The 22,957-nt window shown below is 28.7% G+C and overlaps 1 protein-coding gene and 1 long non-coding RNA gene across 3 annotated transcripts; one reads left to right on the top strand and one right to left on the bottom strand.

Annotated features, from left to right (window-relative positions):
- Nucleotides 1-2,270: 2,270 nt before the first annotated feature.
- LOC123271272 lies at nucleotides 2,271-15,933 on the bottom strand. 2 transcript variants are annotated; one of them, XR_006510815.1, is made up of 3 exons: nucleotides 15,803-15,933; nucleotides 15,358-15,666; nucleotides 2,271-2,892 (listed from the first exon to the last, which is right to left on the bottom strand). It is a non-coding gene; the product is annotated as an uncharacterized LOC123271272 (long non-coding RNA). The 2 variants fall into 2 exon arrangements; XR_006510814.1 differs by lacking the exon at nucleotides 15,803-15,933 and adding an exon at nucleotides 15,744-15,796.
- Nucleotides 7,339-21,908, top strand: LOC123271259. The gene is made up of 3 exons (XM_044737536.1): nucleotides 7,339-8,201; nucleotides 10,277-10,681; nucleotides 21,598-21,908. Exons 1-2 carry the CDS (start codon nucleotides 7,594-7,596, stop codon nucleotides 10,641-10,643), a joined length of 975 nt encoding a protein of 324 aa, XP_044593471.1. The 5' UTR covers nucleotides 7,339-7,593; the 3' UTR covers nucleotides 10,644-10,681; nucleotides 21,598-21,908.
- Nucleotides 21,909-22,957: the final 1,049 nt, after the last annotated feature.

Here is a 22,957-nt window from a genome sequence, read left to right as displayed (position 1 = left end):
GAATTGCTACCTAGTTAGGTAGCCAAATTAGGACCGTATGAGGCTTGGCTAGTCACCACTAAGTGTGGTTTCCAAACCACCGCCTAAGTCGGAAGCCAAGTTAGGCCCAAACTCGCGACTGCGTTACTTCCGGGACGTGGGCCAACTTTGGCTTCCTGGTTCGGCGCGAACTTGGAATTCGGCATGCCTAATTCGAAACGAACCACCGCTGAACTTAAATTTCTGGTCGAGATCAAATTTAATGAAATTTTTACGTAATGTCTTTATCTGAAATTTGTGTTAAAGTTTCATAGAAATTTTTTTGAATTTTCTTCATCTTTAGATGAAGAAATTTTTATTCAAATTTTAACACCTTTTTTTGAAGCCCTTCACCTGCATGTAAAGAAATTATGATTTTAATATCATAATTTTTCTACTAAGTATCTTTATTTCCAGATGTACAAATTTTCATAGATATGTCCTAAATATCCTCATCTGCAGAAGAAGGAATTCTTGTTCAAGATTTATAACCTTTTTCTGAACATCCTTATTTGCAAATGAAGAAATTTTTATTCATTTCACGGATGTTTCAACTAGCGATGAGCAAAACAAAATCAAGACAGTCTTGGTATCGGTCTAGGTCTTACTTATCCAGTCTCAGTCTTGGTCTTGCTCAAATACTTGTAGTCTTGGTCTTGGTCTCGGTTTTGTATATTCAGTCTCGGTCTTGGTCTTGCATATTCAGTCTTGGTCTTGGACTTGCTCAAATAGTCTGCTATTTACTACTTACTTCGATTAGGAAATTTCTCAAGGCTTCTTATAGGTATAAATTATAAATGATAAACAATAACTATCTTGTTAGAAATAACTACTCAGGTATTGTTTAATTATTGTTTATTGATACAAAAGGAAAAATAAGTATATTAATTAATATTAAATTAGTTACACACTGAATTTAACTAAACAAACAATATTAAACGAGGTTAAACTGACAGAAAAAATAATGTTAAATTATTTGCAATAAAGTGACTCTAAATCTGGACAATTGACACTTGATGGTGAAAGAGTTCAGCTCGACTAACTATAACAGAAAAATTATTAGTTACATCTAGCACTCTCAGTACTCAGTATACTCCCACTACTTCATTAAGGGTCAAGGGGTAGTGGAAACATTACCAGGTATACAGGACTTTACAGTGAACTGTATACTATACAGACATGTATACATATCTAGGTATACTAAGTACAGTGACGTTGTCCTGTACAACTTTTCTCTAAAATAAATCTAAATATTAATTCTAACATATCTATAATTAATTAAGTTTTATTTTACATTAATCAAAAAATTTTACCTGAAAAATATCGTCCTAAGAAAATGGTAAGAATAGTTGTGAGAGTTACGAAAACTCGATCATTTATAACAATATCTTCATTTGCAAATAATAAAAATTTTTTTTTGCAAGTTTAATGACCTTTTTATATAACCTGCATTGAAAATGCGAGTTTCAATGCCTGTTGAGCCAACCGAAACTAGTCTATTTCCGACCAACGCGACTGTTGCCGGGCAGAAAATGACGATTTTCTGCCCGCGAGATGAAGTTGCAGCTTTATTTTCAATCCTATCAGAGTATCTTTTGTTTATTTTATACCTTTATAATTGTCATTCTAACCGTTAACTGTACTGACATATTAAAATTCTGTTACTAAGCATAAATAATAATGACAAAAGAAAACTATTCAATTTACGAATAATATTTAATAAAAAATAAACCATTACTTTCTTGAATTGTAGTTTTTAATTTTCTTAATAAGTTTTATAATAAAATAGTATTTTCGCTACTCGCCTGAAACTCTTTAGTTCTGGTTGGCTCCCAACATTAAAACTAGCATTTTAATGCAACTTATATAAAAAATATAATGTGTGACGCGGGATGAAACACGATTTCAGACCGAGTGATGCCAACTTCACTCGGGTCTGAAATCGTTTTGTTTCATCCCTAGTCACACAATATACTATTATCTTTTCAAGCTCTTTATCTACAAATGAAAAATTTTTTTTTCAAATTTCATTACCTTTTTCCTGAAAATCTTCATTTGCAGATAAAGAAATTTTTGTTCTAAATTCATTAACTTTTTCCTTAAGTTCCTTATTTGCAAATAAAGAATTTTTTTTTTTTTCACTTTTGGCCTTTTTCCTGAAAATCTTTATTGGTCAATAAAGAAATTTTCGTTCGAATTTTATAAATTTTTTTTTCTTATCAGCAAATGTAGAAATTATTGTTCAAATTTTATGAACTTCTTTTTAAAAACCCTCATATCCTTATTTTAAGATCCCCAAATTTCCTATAAATTTTCCTAGTCTTTTATCTTTATACTTTCATTTGCATTCTAAAAAATTCTTAATAAATTTGCATACCAAGAAATTCCAAAAAAATTTGCGTACAGACCCAAAATTATCTATTTAAATTTCCCAGCCTTTCTCCCCCAAACAACTAACCCAAATCTCCAGCACATAAACTAAGAACTACGCTCTGAATTCGAAATTTTCCAATAAAGAATTCCCAATGAACATAATGTAAAATTGATGCACTAGACAAGAGTCCGGTTATGATCTTGGGGTTTAAAAATATCCGGTGAGTTATTCTCCGGCACCCCGGATGTACTTATACCCATACTCCATATATTTAAAATTATTATTATTATAAATTCAGTCGAGCCCTACTTAAATATTGTATATTATATTTTATATTATATTATATTATACATGTTCCATATATATATAGGTGGTAGTCGGGTTAGGGCTTACGGTGAATTTAGCCGGGCTTAGGAACAAAACAGGATCCACTGGAACGAAAAGTTGGGCCCGGTCGTTGTCCTATCGGATCCATCCCTCTCATCTCTTTTTGGCATCATCTGAAATCCGTTTTCTAATGTTAATCACTGGGGTGAGATTTTGATTTATACGCGAGCATACCTACCCCGTCTACCTAGATTTTTTAATATTATTATTATTCTTATTTTTATACCGGCGACACAGGCTCTGATCTAATTAAAAAAAGAGGGAACAATAATATAAAAAAAATAAAAAAAGCTGAGATATGATAAAAAGAGGGTAAGAGACCGCATTATCGGGGTGCTAGTGAATAAATTTAAGTTTTAACCAGTCGCCGGTGAATGTGCCTTATATTCCTTTTTGATCATCCAAACTCGTTCATTCTCTTCTTTATAGTTGTTATATAAATTTTTTACGGACATTATTGTTATTATCCTGGAGGTTGTTTGCATCAATTCTTTTTCTTAAATATTCGCTTGAATTATTTTTACTTTTTCCCCTCAAGAGCCCTTTAAGATTAATTTTTTAAGTTTTGCAACGAATAGGTCTTGTCTGGCTATTTTTATTGTCATTTTTATTTTGTTCAATTATTTCATTTTTTATATTTATTCTTTTTTTTACAACAGACGGTTACTGAATTTTAAAGGGAGCTTTTTTTTGAGAAATTTAGTTTGAGGTTTGACGAGAGAAAATCTTACCCTGCTGTATCATCATTTTTCAAATTTTTTCCCGCCCACAGTTTCAACCCAATTTAGAGAGGGAAAAATGAAAATTCTAATATTAACTATTCATCAAACTGACAGGAAATTTTGGATTTACTTAAATCGGTAAACATTTCAGTGTCTACCGTAACATCTGTGACTACGACAAAAGCGCTTAGCTCCCGGGATTTAATTCATGAAATTTTGAAAGCAAAATGAAGTATGCTCATCTTCGGGCCTTATTTTGTTATATTTTATACGAAAGCGACTAATCGGATGTAATAATATAAATTTATGTTTTTTTTTTTTGCGATGAAACTAACCGAAAAAATATGAAAACTCCGAAGTTTTTAAAATATTAAAAATAAAATTTTGGCTAAATGGTAAGAGATAAGATAAAATCGATAAAGATTTTTTTTGTTGAGTATCAAATTTCCTACAAAAAAGGTAGAAACATACTTGCTTCAAACTACCAAATTATACAACTACTTACTCAGAGAAATCATTTCTGGTTTCGGTCATAAAATGTGGGAAAAACTACCAAGTGAAATTGTAAATTCAAGCAGCTTGGAAGTGTTTAAAAACAAAGTCTTCGACTATTTGTTAAACTTGGACTATTAATATAAATTGTCTGATAGTGCTCAGCTTAAAATCATCGATTATTAAATTATCATGTCATATTTTCATATTTTTAATTTCCCGCTAAGAAAATTGAAAATTTTCAAAAATCGGGAAGTTATTGTTTTCACCCCGTTTTTCGAAAATCGAGTTTTCATCAGATCTCGACGTTTTGAGGTCCTAGGAAGCTTCCCTGACTATTTCCGCGATGGTGTCTGTATGTATGTGTGTGTGTGTGTGTGTGTGTATGTATGTATGTATCTCTCATAACTTTTGAACGGCTTTACCGATTTGATCGCGGTTGGCGCCATTCGAAAGGGTTTGACTAAACTTAGATTTTGAATACAAGTTTGACTGATTCGGACCGATAAATTTTGAGAAATCTTAAAAAAACTGCGAAAAAAAATTTTTCAAATGTGGTTTTTTTTTAATAACTTTCAAACGGCTTGACCGATCAATTCCAAAAACTAATCAGCTTTAAACATCGAAAAACTACATCGATTGCCACCAAGCCGGTCAAAATCGGTTGATTCGTTCGTGAGTTATCGTTGACGAAAGAAATCGAAAAAAAAGTGTTTTTTTCGAATTACACCGAAATTTCTGGTCTGATCAATTTGTGTTTAGAAATATATCATAGAATTTGAAAAATTGCGTCGAATGCTGCTAACCGCGTGAAAATCGGTCCATTCATTCAAAAGTTATTGCGGTTTGAAAATTCAAAAAATAGTGTTTTATTAAACTGTCATCAGACTTTTGAGCTCGGAGAGCTCAAAACTACACGAAAATTATATTTTTAGAGCTCGAAGAGCTCAAAAACGCAATAAGTGCAATTTTGAGCACTTACTTACGAAAGTAGCGGGAAGTTGTAGGGATGGCCTTCAGGGTCAACCGTTTTCCTAATTTGTATTTTTTCTTGCTATTATAAAAGTGCTTAGGAATTTTTGTTAATTATAGTATCATTAATTTATTGAAAAATTATAACAGAGTAAATAATTAGTTAGATCTTTTGTATAGTGAAAGGAGTTTAGAGTTGAATCTATCGTATATTTTATTCTATACTTTATAATTATATTCATTATTATGTACTCTCATTTTTTAATTAGTATTTAATTTAAAAAATATTGTATACTTGTACCACGTACTTAAAATTTGCCATTTGGCCTGTGCCTTGGCATAATAAAACATTAATATAATCTAATCTAATCTACAAAAAAGGTTTCTTATTATTTTTTTGTTTCTTCAATATATTGGCCGAAATTAAAGTCAAAATTTTGAAAACAATATTGTTTATTGATTAAGAAAATTTTCTGACTTTAAAATTAAAATTCTAACTAAATTATAAGAGATAGTATAAAATTGATAAAGACCTTTTTTGTAGAGTAATAAATTTCCTACATAAAAGGTTTTTTATCATTTTTTTCTTATCTTCAATGTATTGGCTGAAATTAAAGTTAAAATTTTGAAAGCAAGACTGTTTATCAATTTAATAAATTTTACGGCTTTAAAGTTAAAATTATGGCTAATTGGTTAAAAATAGAGTAAAATTCACAGACATTTTTTGTAGAGAATCAAATTTCCTTCAAAAAAGATTCAATGTAATTTTTTTTATCTTCAATATTTTTCCTAGAAATTCAATTTTCAAGCTACGCATTGTCATCTTCATTATAATATTTCAAACTTTATACTTTAGTAGATTTATAAAAAAAAAAAGTTTTTATTATAATAAACTTTAATAACTTAAAACTTGATTTTTTCTTTTAATTTATGGTAAAAAAAAATTTACTTCAATCCTTAAAACCATAATCAAATTCCTTTTCAATTAAAAAATTTTAAATTTCTTAAATTAATTCCAAATAAATATCTCAAATCACAATTTTCAAGATAATATTTTTCTCAAACCAACAATTTTTTTTCCAGCTAAAAATAAAATTAAAAATTAGCCGATCTTTTTCTAAACTAACAAAACCCTCGTATACTTCCTCGAGTATCATCGACTAAATAAAAAAAAAAAATAATCTCCGTGTCAATTTAATTACCTTTCCCACCAAGTAAAAAAAGAAGAAAATTGTTCCGAAAAAACTGACATTACCCACGAAACTCGAAATAAAACGAACTCACCGACACAACCCTCCCATGTCTTGGTAAAAATACGTTGTACCATATGGTTTGCGCTCAACAACAATCAACCATCGGACACAAACACATACAACCCCAATACCGGAAAGAACAAGTAAGTATTATATGTTATATCCGACGTGCGACGCACATACACACTTTGGTCCCTTAGAATATAATACATAATATATAATATATATAATATATAAGAATATAGAAGGGCGAATACGCGGCGCGTGCTCCAAATCCCCTCTCCAGTCTCTCTTCCCCTAAGTGCTTCCTCTGTTCATGGATATACTTACACTTATTACACACACACAGACACATGCTTCTATAAATTCATATGTACGATGTACGTATAATTCGATGTGCATGGCGAAACCTAAACCATCTCTCTAGAGCTCACTCCGAATGTGGACGGCATGCGGCGCGTAGCACGCGACTATTTTTATATTTTTTATAAAACTTTGTGTTAGTGTTTTTTCATTTTTGTATTTTAAGTGTCAAGTGTTCCTGCATTTTCATTTCATTCAATATTTTTATAGTTTACTAAATTTATTTATCAACCGATGGATTAATTAAGTTTGTGCTTGATCAAACGGAAATTCTAAAAAGTGCACACCTTTAAATAAAATTAAAAATCAGTGACATAACTTTATAAAACATTTTTTTTTTAATTATTTGAAAATAAAAAAACTGATGTACGATAAGGTGAAATTTTTATTTTAAAAAATTTTTTAAGAATTTCAAAAAAGCACACCGTAAGAAAAATTTTTTTAAAATTATTAATGAAAAATAAGTGACTAGTAAATTCAGTAAAAATTTATAATATTGAATGAATTTTTAAGTTGTCAAAATTAGGAAAAATTTTAATTAGAAAATATTTTTGTAAAGCACACCAAAAGGAAAAAATTATCAAAAATTAATAGCAAGTCGTTTTAATTAATAGCAAGTGATTAATTTAATTAATCATATAAACATAATCAAATTTTACTATTGAAAAAATTTTAAAATGCACACCTCGAAATAAATTATTTAAATTATTATTAAAATACATGATAAGAATAAGAAAATGATTAATCGAAATTATATCAAAATTTTGATTTAAAACAAGAATTTTCAAAAGTGCTTGAAGAAATTATTGGTAATAATAAAAATAAAAACAAAGTGAAAGTTAAAATTTAAATGACAACTGGATAATACAAGTTTAAAATGGAGCGAATTATTCCCTGACACTTCTTGACATTAGTTTGGGACAGTCGCGAGTAAAAACAAAGAATTTAAATTGACAATTGATTTTGGTGCTCGAAAGCATTGACTGGTTAATATTTAAATAAATAATAAGCCATGACAACGATGGGCGTGACAGTGTACTGCAACAGAGTGCAGATAAACGGGGACCAGGAGCAGCTGATGCTGCTGAGAACCCTCCAGGACAACGAGAGCAACATCCTGGGAAGTTCGCCGCATCTGATCGTCCAGAAAGGTCTTAACATGAACATGAAGCTGAATCATGGAAGCAGCAACAACAACATCGTTCTCCCGCCTTACGACCCGACCAGACTAAAGAAACACGGGAAAAATGGTCAGCCTCCGCCAGTCGCGGTCGCAAAGAGGAATGCCCGCGAGAGGAACAGGGTGAAGCAAGTTAACAACGGGTTCGCGACACTCAGACAACACATTCCTAATTATATTGCTGCGGGGTATGGAGACCGCGGGAAGAAATTGTCAAAGGTTGAAACTCTCAGGATGGCTGTCGAGTATATTCGCGGGCTCCAGAGACTACTTGCGGAGGCCGATGGTGTGGAGTTTGATAGTGGAAGTCACAATATTCCGTCACCCAGTAGCAGTATTTCTGGGCACAATGGGGCGGGGGAGAGGGTCGTTTTTGAGGATGAAGGGAACAATGATGAGGAGGAACAACACCAAGATGAGGAGGATGAGAGAGTTACTAGGTATTATTTTTTATTTTTTATTTTTATCAAAATTTTAACACATGTGACCATATATGACCATGGTGATCATATGTGATCATACGTGACTTACATATATTCAAACAATTGATCATATGTGGCCACATATGACCATATGTATCTATGTGTAACCCATGTATGTAATCAATAGATCGTATATGACCATGTGTGATCATACGTGATTTACATATATACGAATAATTGATCATATGTAACCACATATGACCATATGGATCCATGTGTGACCCATATGACAATATCTATCCACGTGTGATCCATATATGTAATCAATGGATCATATATGACCACTAATGACCATATGTGATCAATGGATCATATATGATCACTAATGACCATGTGTGACCCATATATGTGATCAATGGATCATACATGACCACTTATGACCATGCGTGATCATACATGATTTACATATACACGAACAACCCGTGCAAAAAAAATTCTGATTCAAAATGAATTTAAGATTGAAACTCATATTTTGACAAAAAGTTTTGAGATCAATCCAAATTTCAGATTGATTTGTAAATAGCAATTCGTACGCCTGTAAAACTTTCGATCCTGATGCTTCAGAATTTTTGAAAAGACTTAAGAATATTTTATACATAAAATTTATCCTAAATATTCTTGTTTTTATTAAAATTCTGAAGCAGGATCGAAAGTTCTCCCGCCGTACGAATTTCTATCTACAAATCAGTATCAAATTTGGATCGATCTCAAAACTAATTCATATTTGTGTCAAAATATGAATTTCAGTCTTAAATTCATTTTAAATCAGAATTTTTTTTGCACGGGAATTGATCATATGTAACCACATATGACCATATGTATCCATATATGACCACACATAACCATATGGATCTATGTGTGTCTTATATGACCATTTCTATCCATGTTTGACCCATAAAAGTGATCAATGAATCATATATGACCACTAATGACCATGTGTGATCATACTTGACTTACATAATTACGAAAAATTGATCATTTGTGACCACATATATATCTATATGTGACCCATATATGTGATTAATAGATTATATATGATATGACCATAAATGATCATATGTGACCATGTGTGACTACATAAATCTGTGATCAATTGATCATATATGAGCACGGGTGACCATATTTAAATACATATGACCATGTGTGACTATGTGTGTGATGAATTTATCATATATGAGCACATGTGACCATTTTTGAACACATATGATAATGTGTGACCATATGTGATTCATTTTTCCAAGCTCACATTTATGGTAAAATAAAATTGTAGATATAATTAAAATTTATGTACTCAAAAATCATATATAATAATGTTTGTTTACATATGTGATGCATTAATATTATTTACACATATGTTGATCATGTGTGATTTTAAAAATATGAACGTAACATAAAACCATGGACATAAAAATATAATAATATGTGAACTATAATTTTAAAATAAAAGCAATAAAATATTGCTCTAAATAATGAAATATTTTTGTACAATTATCAATCACACATAAACACACATGGTTAGATATCATTAACTCAAATTACTTTTCGGATCTTATCAAAGCTTTGCATCAATTCAAGGCCATACATTTTTTTATTTTTTGTCTTTGACTCAATACATTTAAAATTTTTTATGGTCACTTCATCAAATAATTCTCTTACAATGAAGAAATCAAATTTTTCTATCTGTTATTTGTTTTCATTTTTACAACCAGACGATTTCTATTTTAAGGTCAAAGTATAAACCCCAACACGTAATTTTTTTTTTTTAACGGTTGTATATATTTTTATATTGTTACTGAAATTAATTCACCGATTCAAGTCTGTCCGGCTCGGGATTTAACAATGAAAAGAATCCTACCATCCCTTATATTAAGGGAATAACGCGCGAATAATATAAAGAAACTCCCCTATAAAATGATCGTATTTTCTCAGGATTTATTTTTATTTTATTTTCGGCCATAATTTAAATTTAAACTCACAAAAGCCCTGGGAGTTTAAAACTTAAACTTTGACTAATTATTTTCATAAAATTGCAGACTATCACCGGCAGCCGCGACGTCGCCGAAAAATTTGTACCCCGCGGGGGATGAAGAAAACTTGGAGCCCGCGATACCTGTGCAAAACTTTGCAAGGCTGTCCCCAAGTCTGGCGTCGCCTGCGACGGAGTACTACCAAAATGAGGAGAACCTGGAGCCGCAAATCCTCTCCCCGTACAGCGGAGCCGGGGATAGCGAGGAGGGTGGAACTATTTACGCGGCCAGTCCCGAGGGATTCGGAACCATTTACTACAAGCAAGAGATCTCCGACACCGGGGAGTTCATGGACGTCGTGAGCTGGTGGGAACAGGAACAGGGAAGACTAGTACACACTCAACCCCATACGCAACGGCTCACCCATGTGTAATTTTAATGTGTATAAAAACTGCCCGATAAAATAAACCGGTAAGTTCTCTATTTTTTTTATTTATTACGATGGGAGCTTTTTTCGCTTACTGATGTGCGAAAAAAAATTTCTTTAATTTTTAAAATAAAAAAAAATATTTAAACTTTAAATGAAAATTTTTATAATGGATAAAAAATATTTAAACTTTCAATGAAAATTTTTATAATGGATAAAAAATATTCAAATTTAAATAACGCCCGGACTTATAAATTTTTTATTATACTGTAATAAATCGGGGGTAAATTTAAGATTAAAGTACCGAAGTAAATTAACAAAATTTTTCATCAAGTATAATCTAAGTAACTATTAAAAAATAGTTATTTCTTATATTTCTTATCAATATAATTAGTCAATTAATTTATCGAAAAAATAAATTTAGAATCTTAATTACTATTCAAATATTTAAACTCTGTTTTTATACATACAATTTTTTTGAATTTTGTTAGTAATTAAAAAAAAACAATGTCCTAAAAGGTGAATAAGCTTTTGACAAATTTAAATAAAATTATTTCAATTTTGTAATTATTTATTCTGATAATTAATCTCAACAATTAATTAGATCACTCATTAGAGTCGTTTTCATTCTTATTGCCGGACTAAAAAAATTATTGATTAAAAATTATATAGTTACACCAATAATATTCGAAGAAATATCCGATGTTTTAATCTATACTTAATATTCTAAAGAGGAAAGATTTGATTGTTTGTTTACATTGAATTAGCTCCGAAGCTACTGAACCGATTTGAAAAATTCTTTTACTGTTGAGAAGCTACATAATCCCCGGGTGACATAGATTATATTATAATGAATTTTGAAATTTTTGTTAAGTACCCGTGCGAAGTCAGGGCGGACTGTTATAGTCATAAATAAAATATTTTGCAAACAATATTGAAAAAATTAAAAACACTAGCAACCTTGCAGTTATTATGTGACTGCCATGGCTTGTGAACTATGAATAAATAAAATTTTGCTTTATTAAATAATGAATTTTGTTAAATTGCACAGTATTTTTTTAACTATTAATATTTTTAAAGATATAAGCTCATCCCGATGTTACATGCATCAGGAGCTTTCATTTGAGTATCCACATGTATTTTGATATATTTTTCATTTATATAATATATATAAATATATGAAAAATTGATGTGGGTACTCAAATGAAAGGTCTTGATGAGTGTAATATCGGGATGAGCTTATATCTTGAAAAATGTCAATAGTTCACAAGATACAAAAGGTCATTTCTTAATTATGTATCTAGAGATAGAGCATTTTCGAATGCAGTCTAAATACTTATCATCATAAATTGACGGTGAGAATGATATGAAACCATGAAAAGGCACAACTCCAGGTCAAGACTTTTCCAACGATACCAAATTTAATCATAAAAACCCATTTTACCATATAAATACACTAGCCACAAAATTGTGCTTATTCTCTTAATAATAAAGATTCAATTTTTTCTATAAAAAATTTTTCTGCACTGAGAAAAAAAAATTTTTATTAAAAAAATTTTCTTGATACAAGAATTTATGTTCTTGAAAATTTTCAAGAATACTTATTCTTACCTCAAGAAATTGTTAAATTGATTGAAATAATTTTTACTTAATTTAAATAAAGCTATTCTTTTGTTTATCTATTATTCAACGATAAATATTGATGTTCTTCTCTTCAGAAATTAATAATTAATAATAATAAAATATTTGATCGTCAGCGAGTTTCTTGAGCCAAGAAATTGTTAACTGAGCAAAAGTATTTTTTTTTCTCCGTGTGACATAAGACTTGATATTAGGTCTAATATAGTCATATATACCAGGATATAATTTAATTACTAAATTTAGTTTCGAAAATTTCTAACAGGTGGCGTCTAATCGTTTAACCTTCTCGCTTTTAAACAGTTAATTTTTACGAACTAAGATAAAAAATAAAATATTCAATTTTAAATTCATTTAAAGAATTGCATCATACTTTGAATGGTTCCGATCGATATTTACTTCACTGTCTTTTAAAAAATATTCATTGTAGGCATTAATTAACAACCTTCAACTCAGTAAATATATGTACACGTGGCGGATGCGAGGAAGCCCCGCAAGTGGAAACTTGTGTTCTCAAAAAGTACACGTGGTTAAAGTGCCGTACACTTGTATGCATACATGTTAAAATAAACTCGAGATACTAAGACCACTTGCAGCTAGACACTGTAATGTTAAAAGCTAAATAAAGGGGTGAAACACCCTTCACTATTACTCACTATTACTCACTAAAGTTCCGTTTACACTTTCCGGGTCCAAATGAACCCAACCCTGTACTTTATGATCATCATACTGAATATTAAATACAATACAAATCTTCTACGACGTGCCAAAAGCTTCATCATTCTATCTCGATTCTATTTAAGATAGATCCTACACCCTTGTGCTCACCCTCGTCCGGATCCGGATCTCGATTTTGAATTTGAATTAAGCCAGAGGCAATTGTTTGAAGAACAACTGATTCGCGAATTGTAGGAGCACGTCGCTCAAAGGTAACCTTGAAGTCCTTTTCCTTTCCTTTAGTCCTAGCGAATAATATAAATAGCGACCGCGAACGGAAGAGGACTCCTACTGCCATGTGTCCGGAAACAAACGTCGAGATGTCTCTTGGTCTCTCGGTCGCCAGTATATTCACTTTGTTTTTTTATTTTATATTTCATTTTATGTGCATACGTATATCGGTGGTATTTGTAGTAGGCATTTGTTTGACCCTAAAAAATCATGCGGTTTTACTTCTTCCTTCTTTAGTTTCTATTATTCTTCTTCCGTTCGTATTCCGGCGAACAACTGCCCGTGAGACTGTGTAATGCTTCATTTTTTCAATCCGCCCGAAAATTAATTCGGAATTTTTGCGAGACTTGGAGGTAGAATGTCTTAAGTCGTCGGTTCAAGTGAAATTTAAAGTAATAGGTGAGGGATGTTTGGGATAAAATTAGAAATATTTTATTTAATTGACAAGTTTTAAAGTTAATCATTATAATGATTAAAGTTAATCATTAAAAATTTTTAATAATTTAAATAATTTAATAATTTAAACAAAAATTAAATTAAACATTTTAAAAATTGAAACAATTAGGGCTTATTTTGGTATAGTCGGATGATAAAAGGCCTACTTTAACAGAATTAAATAGTTTGTATTACAGTTTAGACATCTTTAGTATTTAAAGTAACTGTCATGGTACAATATTGTCAGAAAATTAGAGATTATACGCGTAGCAAAAGTATATGAGCTTGTAGCTAAGTAATCCATTGTTTTTACGCAAGACTGTACCCGTGGAGACGCAACCCATACAATTGTTTCTGTCCGACTCCGTAGATATATACTTTTTCATAAATTTTTGAACTTCAATCCGTTATTTATAAATAATTAGATGGTCAAAAATTTTTTTTTATTTTTTTATTAAACTCACAACAAATACATTGAAAGACTGTCAGTTTTTTGAAAGTTTCTGACAGTTAGTTTTTTTTTTTATAACTAAGAAACTGGTACAGAACTGCAGAGAGCGTATGCGATCAATGTTAAATAACCAATTTTTAATTAAATTTATCTCGGGTTATAGGTGGTTAATCGACTTCAAATTTAAAGGGTAATTGTATTATCATGTCTCTAATAAGTATACAAAATTTTAGAATTTTCTAACGCTATGGTTTAACCACGACAACTACCTTAAGATCAATAATCAGAGTATTGTTTCTACAATTAACATTATTATTCACCTCAAATACCAAAAGTATATTGACTATAATTGAATTATTTAAGTAATTATGCTAAACTCTTCGGTCTTATTACCTTGCTACACTTTAAATCTTTAATTTTGTTTTTGTTTACAGTAAAAATAACCATTTTGTTGTAAATATTTTTTATAAAATGTCATTAAAATTATTTAATGACTAATATCTAAATTTATGGGTAGTTTTATTTTAATTATAAATATCTGTTAAATAGGGCTTATTACCCGACAGGCGTTATTACTCGCGAGTACTTTAATTCTCTTATCAAGAACTTTAACTAAAATTACATCAATTTTCCTTAACTATTATTTTTCATAAATATATTTAGCAACAACTTTCATTAAACATTTCTGTTACTGTAAAAAATAATAAAAATGATTGGTACAATAAAATAATTTAATATTGATAAATAAACATCAGTTTTTTCTTAAAATCTCTGATTTGATCTTAATTTTTATCTAATTAAATCCATTTTTTGTATAAATTTTTTTTTAAATAGTCTATTATCCACTAATGCAGTAAAAATAATTTTCATAAATTTTTTCAAATAAACTAATGATAAAAAAAATATTTTTCATTAGGCTTGAGTTTTAAAGATATTAAAAAATTTTTTCTATCAATACGTAACAAATATCTCTTAATTAGGCTTTATTACCTAGCAATTTTTTCTCAATTAAAATTTTAATAATTAAAAATCATTTCAATACTTTTCAATTTCCTAATTTTTAAAAAACAATTAAATCCACAATTGTTTCCCTATTTTAAAAACAAACCCAAAAAGTAAAAGTACTTTTACTTTCTGAAAAATTTTTACCACATGCTTCGCAAACAATCGGTGGTTTTATTATTTCTGGATCCCCATATAAATATAATACTCTCATATATTTATTATATTTATAAAATATACACATACGCAATAAATACAACAACAGCAGAATAAAAGTTAGGATGAGTCGACTCTTGCTCTGGTCTTTAGTTTTGTCTGGGTGAATATAACATATACATATGTATATGTAGTTTAACTTGAACTTAACTCGAGAACCACATAACAGAATAACAGAGACGTGCCATATGGGCAGCAATGTGATCGAGCAAGTCCAAGTTGGTGCTTACCATATGCTCGCCCGCTCAGCAGACGGACCGATTTTCGTCTTTATTCTCCTCCACTCAATATCTATCTGTGAGAAACTTGCATCTTCTCTGCTGAGTACCGATTCTTCTTCTAAAAAAAAAAGAAAAAAAAATTAATTATAATTATAGGACGGTGTAATCTAATAACAACAATGACCGATAGAATACGTGCTATATCCAGCGAAAAACAGAATCTTAACGAACTAAAATGTCAGTTAGTTACTTACAGTTGTCTATTTTTATTTTTTATTTTTTTTTTGTTTTGCATTTCAAGTAATAAGGATAAATTTTAAGTACTTGCGCTTATGCTGGTAATGTTTATTGATAAGATACGCGTGGATCGTGTGCTAACGCCTTATGCGGGCGCGCCACCGTCATCATTAATATCTTTGTTTCCTTTCTAGGTTTAATAATTGTCTTTGCTGTTATTATTATTATTTTATTATTATTAAATTTCAATGTCACTTTTACAATTCGTGTATTTTATTTTTAAAACAAAAATTTATTTTTTTGCACGCCTCATAAGCGAAGCGTTACATAAAATATATTTCAATAACAATTATTTTGTTTAACATAGTAAATAATTCAACATTATTCGAAGATCGGTGATTTTAATTATTAAATAGTATTTATTATTTTAAGCCAACTTACCCGTTCCGATTTGATGGTAGACTATTCAATTTTTATTTATTAATTATTCTCATCACAACATTTGTTCGGTATGAGCACTCATACCACTCAGTAAACAATTAAATCTTTACACAATTTATCTTAAAATCAAAAATAAAAATTTTTAATTATTATTTATTCACCCGAAGATGGTATGAGTGCTCATACCGAAAAAATGCTGTGAAAATAATTAATAAATAAAAATTAAATATTTTACCATCAAATCGGGAAAGTTAGCTTAAAATAATAAATGCTCTTTAATAGTAAATAAAAACATTAAAAATAATCTTTCCTGAACGTCCGTGTATCTGTGTTTATAAATCCATGTATGTGGCAGGGAAATTGATCGAAAAATAATCCTACCGGAATAATTTTTTTTTTATTATCTATAAAGTAACACACTAAGGATTTTCTTAATTAATATGACCGTTCAATTCACTGTCGGTTTAATTATTATTTATAAAAAACTAATGTACGACTGTGTATTTGTATATCTATAGATACATTTTATTATAGTTTTTTTTATCTTAAATATTAACCTTAGAATTATGGCGCCACTAAACCATAGGAGAGTTTTCTGTTTTTTATTTTTTTGTTTTTTATTTTAATTAATTTTATTGTTGAAAATTATATTATGAGGCATGTCTTTTTGGATTTTCCAAACTTTTTTTTCAATTAGTCCATTTTTTCCATAAAATTAAAAATTTTTTTTTATATATTTTAGATTCTAATCCTCAATAATTAGTGACTAGATAAGTTACACAAGAAAAAAATGTGATCTTTCAGCAAAAATTACCCACAAAATTTTATTAAAATTCTAAGTTTTTTTTTTTTTAAACAGGATAACATGAAAAATTTCCAATAATAAGTTCTTAGTTTTGAAAAAATTTTTTTAAGGATTCATTAAGAAAAAATCAACAATTGTATACTGAAAATTAAAGCTTGAGAAAGGACTAATCGAAAAATTTTTGAATCATGAATCCAGAGTAATTATTTTTCAAGCCACAGCATTTTAAAAAAAAGGCCATTCGGCAGCCGAAATGGAAGTAGATTTTTCAAATAAAAAAAATTGATTTTTAATAAAATAATATAATAACACTGATAATGTATAACTTAATTCATGAATTAAAAACAAAATTCAATAATAAATTTAAAACTATTTACAACAAATTTTGGAAAAAAAATTATCTTGTGAATAAATATAAGATTTGAATTATAAATGTCAAAATTTTAAGTAACTGCTTAGAAACAACAGTTTTCAAGTTAATCAGAATGTTGCAACCGGATAAAATTTTAGTTGAAGAAAACAATGGTTAGAACTAATTTGTGACATATTTACTGACAACCTACCCGAAAACATTACACGAAAGACTGATCAATATCGTAATTATTGAATTTACATCATGATTAAGCTATGATGTAGACAATAATTCTAAAACGGCTGCAAAAGTAAAACTGTTTCATTAAACGAACTCTAAAAGGAGTAATATTGAGGCTACTATCACTTCTAAGTAGTGAAAATTGAAGCTTATTAAAAGAGCTTTACAATGCATTTTACCGAATTTCAATATCTTGTCTAGTTCAGTAATTATACCAAGTTGAAGTAGTAAAAACATCAATTTTTACGATTTTCAAAATTTCAAAATCCTGTCATTTCCAAATTACTCGCCCGATTAAGCTCATCTTCGAACTTAACCTTGGTCTTGATCGATAGATAAAGTATGCTGAGTTTGAGAAGAATCGGTCATAAATTGAAAACGCTATCATGCTGACAAGCCGCGTTATATCGTATATATATATATATATATATGTATATATATATATATATATATATATATATATATATATATATATATATATATATATATATGGTGCTGCTCCCATACATATATAAACTTTTGAACTATATATATTTTCTGACTCAGCTCGACAAACTAAGTCAGAAAATGGCTAAATTTTTTAAAAGTTGCGCCACGAGGACGGCTGCAATAGTTAGATTTTTATAAAATCTACTAACAAGACCTAATTTTAGTAAACTTTGAGGCGCTGAAAAAGGGTTATTGTTAAAATTTTGTATCTAAAAACCTATTGGTCGCAAGTTGACAGATATATAATGAAATTTTTAGATGAAGAGATAAGCTTTCGAAAAAAATTAGATTGAAGTCTCTGCTTTAAATTTTTTAGAGGCTATGACTTTTTAAAACTAAAAAACTGAAATTTTTGTTATCTGTTGGAAAAGAACAAAATTTTATCAATTAGTTCTCGGTTTTAAAAGTTTATTTCCGGAGATTTGTAAAAGAAAAATCAACAGTTGTATAGTGGAAATTAAAGTTTGAAAAAGGACTACTCAAAAAAATTTTAGATCTTGAATCTAGTGTAATTATTTTTCAATCTACAGCTTTTCTAAAATAATACCAAAATCTAGTAACTTTAAGGTGCTATAAAAGGGTTATTTTGAAAATTTTATATCTAAGAACCTATTGGTCGAAAGTTGACATTTATATGATGAAATTTTTAGCTGAAGAAATAAGCTTTCGAACAAAATTAAATTGAAGTTTCTAACTCGATTATTTTTAAAGTTATCACTTTTTAAAGGAAAAAACTCAAATTTTTGTCTTCTGTGGGAAAAGAACCAATTCGTAAAATAAATTTTTCCTAAAAAAAAAAAATGAAAATTTCTCAAAAAAAAAGGTGAAAATCATTAAAATTGACTCTTATGGTCACAAAAACTCGGTTAGTAAGAAAACAAGCGGACAAAATAATTTAAGAAATCCAAATTTGAAAGATTCCCACGATTCTTTCCCTGCGAAAAATTTGAAGATTTAATTTTTTCTAGTTCAGGTAAAAAAAAAAAAAAAAAAAAAAAAAACTTATAGTGACATGAATCATCGCTTTTAAACTGAGCTACTGTTCTTGATGGTACCTTGCTACCGGGTACTGTTATGTGTACACAGTGTAAATATATATCAAGCATTGTGGGACTTATATAACCGTGCTCGGGACAAAGGGCCTTGGACAATGAAAAAAGTATAAAAAGAGGATACAAAAGTATCTTTACCCTCCTATGGATATATCCGTGCAGTATCTACTCAGAAAGACACGCTCCACGTGCATCCCGATCAGATCCCCAGGGTCAGGGATATCGATCAGATCCTACCAAATAATTCGGAAGTACTTTTTTCGTACACATAAGTCTGTCTTAAGCCTCTAACGGTTTTGATCGATTCGCGCTTAAAAATTTTTTTTATAAAAAAATTTTAAAATAAAAAAAAATATTAGAGATGAGTACAGTCGACGCTCTCTGTATTGGACCTCTCTGTATTTGACCGCTCTCTGTATTTGACCACATTCTTCCTCTGTATTTGACGATTTTACACAGCTCTTATGGACAAGGACGAGTCAAATACAGAGAATGGTCCTGTACGGACGAGTCAAATACAAAGAGCATTGACTGTATGAGAAAAAATTGTTTTTATTTTATTTTAATAAATTAATTTATTAGGGCTTAGTTTAATTTGAGGCTTAAGTAGTTGGCTGGTGTATGGAGTAACTGACAGAAAGTCAAGAAAGGAATTTATTAAATTAATTTGCCGCGACGACGCATCTCATCGTAAAGTTTGTGGATGACCTCACTTTATAATTGTCATGAATTGCTGGGTATACTTACACAAACAACCAGTCAAGTCTATAAGTCTACTTATGTGTTATAAATTATATATTATTTAGTTTTATATTTGTTCTATTATATTTATAGACTTTTGTACTCTTCTTTTTTTCATTTTCATTAAGGAAGTCTTTTCCAAATGTATCTCCAGATGTAAGATACTAAAATGAGAACTGAAAAATATTAATCTTGATGTCTGTCCTCTGATATAATCTTTATTTAATATTATCACTGGATTCTACTGGGGCACTTGAGTTTTATCTAACGATTAAAATTTATTCCGACTTTACGGCATTCACGTGTCGCTTAGTTTTTTAAAGATATTTTTTTTATCTTTTAATTTTTAATTTGATTTAATATATAACTACACAAAAAAAAAGGTTCGCTTGAGCCAAGAAAATATTTTTCTTCCTAATTATTTTCTTGAGCGAAAAAAAATGTTTTTTTGACACAAGAAATTTGACTTATTCCAACAAAATTAATTCTCTTGCTTTGAGAAATACGTGTTTTGATCCAAGAAAATTTATTTAAGTCAAAAAAATCTTGTTGTTTTGAGAAAATTTAGCCTCTTGCTCCAAAAAATTTAGTTCTTGATAGAAATAAATTTTCTTGTCTTGCGAAAATTTCTCTCTTGCTCCAAAAAATTAAATATCTTGATAGAAGTAAATTTTCATTAATATTTTTATTGATTAACATATCAAATGAGAAGATCAAATAATATTGAATCATTTTTTTTTCATTTAATATGTATAATTGTACGCTAAAATAATATAAAATGGGAATCAAATATTCAAGAGAAAAATTTTCACAATGTAAGAAAATTTTTTTCTCAGCTAAAGTAGGTGGAGCTGCTTCCCTAAAGTATCTAAAATTTTGATCAAATATAAAAATTTATTGTATCAAGTAAATACTTGTCATAAATATGATAATTGGAATTAAGAAAAAATTACTTCCACCAAGAATAGAATTTCAAGAAAAATTTTTATTTCGGCCAACACAACTTCGGTCTTCCTTCAGGCACCCGAAAATTTTTTTGAGCCAAGAATTTTGTTCTCCAGTCAAGAAATTTTTCTTTCTGTGTTGAATTTCAGGGAAAAATTATTTTATGAGTTTGGATGATAGTTGTGCTTGAAGGGTGAAAGATACGGTAAAAATGAAGACCCTTTTTGTAGTAAATTAAATTTCCTCCCAAATACGTCCCCTATAATTTTGTCTAACTATTGACATTTTAACGAAAATTTGGATTTTTAACTTTTTTCAATTTGTTCAATTGCAAAAAAAAAAATTATTTTAGAAACTTTTGGTCCAAATTCTGTCAAAAATATGAGAAATACAGAAAAATTAATAAAATTTTTTTTTTAGAAAAAATAATTTCCTACAAAAAAAGGCTCTTATGATTTTTTGAAATTTTTGATATTTCACCAAAAAATTTGAGTCTCGCTTTATTAAATTTGTCCGACTGCAAAAAAAAATAATTTTCGAAACTTTAAGATCAAATTTTGTCTGACATATAAGAGATAGAAAAAATTTAACAGGAACTACGTAGTGGAAGTATCGATATCAACTAAAAAAAAAAACTAAACTCACTGTCGATAGCATAGAAAATTTTTCTACAAAAAAAAATAATTAAAAATTTTTTAATTTATAATTTTTAGTTATTTGTTTCTAATAAATTTTTTTTTGTTACAGATTCAGGTACATGTATACGAAGATTAAACAGACCAAGGGGACCAAAATGGATACTTAAAAGTCAATGACTTACTGAACAACAGATTTTTAAGAAAAAAATGAGAAGAAAAAGGCCATCAGTGTCTTTGAAGCAAAGAAATAATATAATAATCATGTGTCATATTCATAAGGTGCCTCGGAATAAATTTTCGCCAACATAAATTATTTATATATTTTATTATGAATTAAAAATTGATAATAATTAAATATTAATAATAATTGATAAGTAAAAGCCAAATGATATTAAATTTAAAAGCGTCTTTGTTGTCGCGTGATCTAATCAGGTAATTTAGTGCCTTTGATTAATGAAAAATTATATTTTATTATTAAAATTTTTAATTAATAATAATAGAAATTAATTAAATCCGTTTATATGAAGACAGTTTTTGATTAAATTTTTATTAAAAATAAGGCTTGAAAATTTTTAAAGAAGAAAAAATAATTCACGATTTTTTAATAAATTACTTTAAAAATTTTTTTTTATTATTAGTACCATGTATACTTAATATTATTATTCTTTATTATTAACCTTATTATTATTATTATTATTATTATTATTATTATTATATACTATATAAAATATACTTACAGTAAATTAGAGTACTTAAACTTGCTCAAGTTTTATTGTAATTCCATTTGTATTATACTTTTATAATTATTTTTTATCTAACGTTAATGAAAAAAGTATTTTATTAATTAAAAAAATTATTCCATGTATATTATTATTATTATTAATTGTAAGGTATAAAAAAGTGAAGAATTTACTAATTTAAATAATTCACTGAAAAAAAAAAATCAAAATTGTACATAAGACAGTGCCTTAAATAATATTCTAATAATATATTATAAATTTATTTATAATAAAAAAAAACCATGATAATTAATTATTAAGTGTATAGTAGTTAAAATAATCTAATTATTTTTGTAAGTACTGCGATACTATTTTTTGTACTTGTAATTTTTATTAGTATATTAAATACATTTGATATTTATGCTTAAAAATGTTTTCTTCTTTGTTACATTTAATATAATTAATATTTTTATTATTATTGTGTAATGATTAATGAAAAATGATAATTATAAATGTTAACAATATCTACTAGCTCACATAGTTAAAAATAGCTGTTTGCATCAACGCAAACATAATTCACTGCACAAAAAAACGCATGTGTAATCATACACTCTTCATTATTTAATCGTACGATGCAGAATATAAAATGGCCGCGGAAAACTAAAGAAAGTGCGAATGAAAATAATAACCGATGAGGCTCGAAGTTTGGCGGTAATCACCGAAGTTGATCGTCTTTGTTCAATGCTAAGT

The sequence above is a fragment of the Cotesia glomerata genome, linkage group LG9 (assembly GCF_020080835.1).
Source record: "Cotesia glomerata isolate CgM1 linkage group LG9, MPM_Cglom_v2.3, whole genome shotgun sequence".
Taxonomy (NCBI): domain Eukaryota; kingdom Metazoa; phylum Arthropoda; class Insecta; order Hymenoptera; family Braconidae; genus Cotesia; species Cotesia glomerata.
The sequence above is the reverse complement of the archived record's forward strand: the minus strand, read 5'-3'. Positions and strand labels throughout refer to the sequence as shown.

Bases quoted from the DNA above. Each gene is read 5' to 3' on its own strand.
- LOC123271259 (XM_044737536.1), top strand. From the start codon at position 7,594: ATGACAACGATGGGCGTGACAGTGTACTGCAACAGAGTGCAGATAAAC. The intron at 8,202-10,276 runs GTATTATTTTTT...ATAAAATTGCAG, and splicing joins GAGGATGAGAGAGTTACTAG to ACTATCACCGGCAGCCGCGA.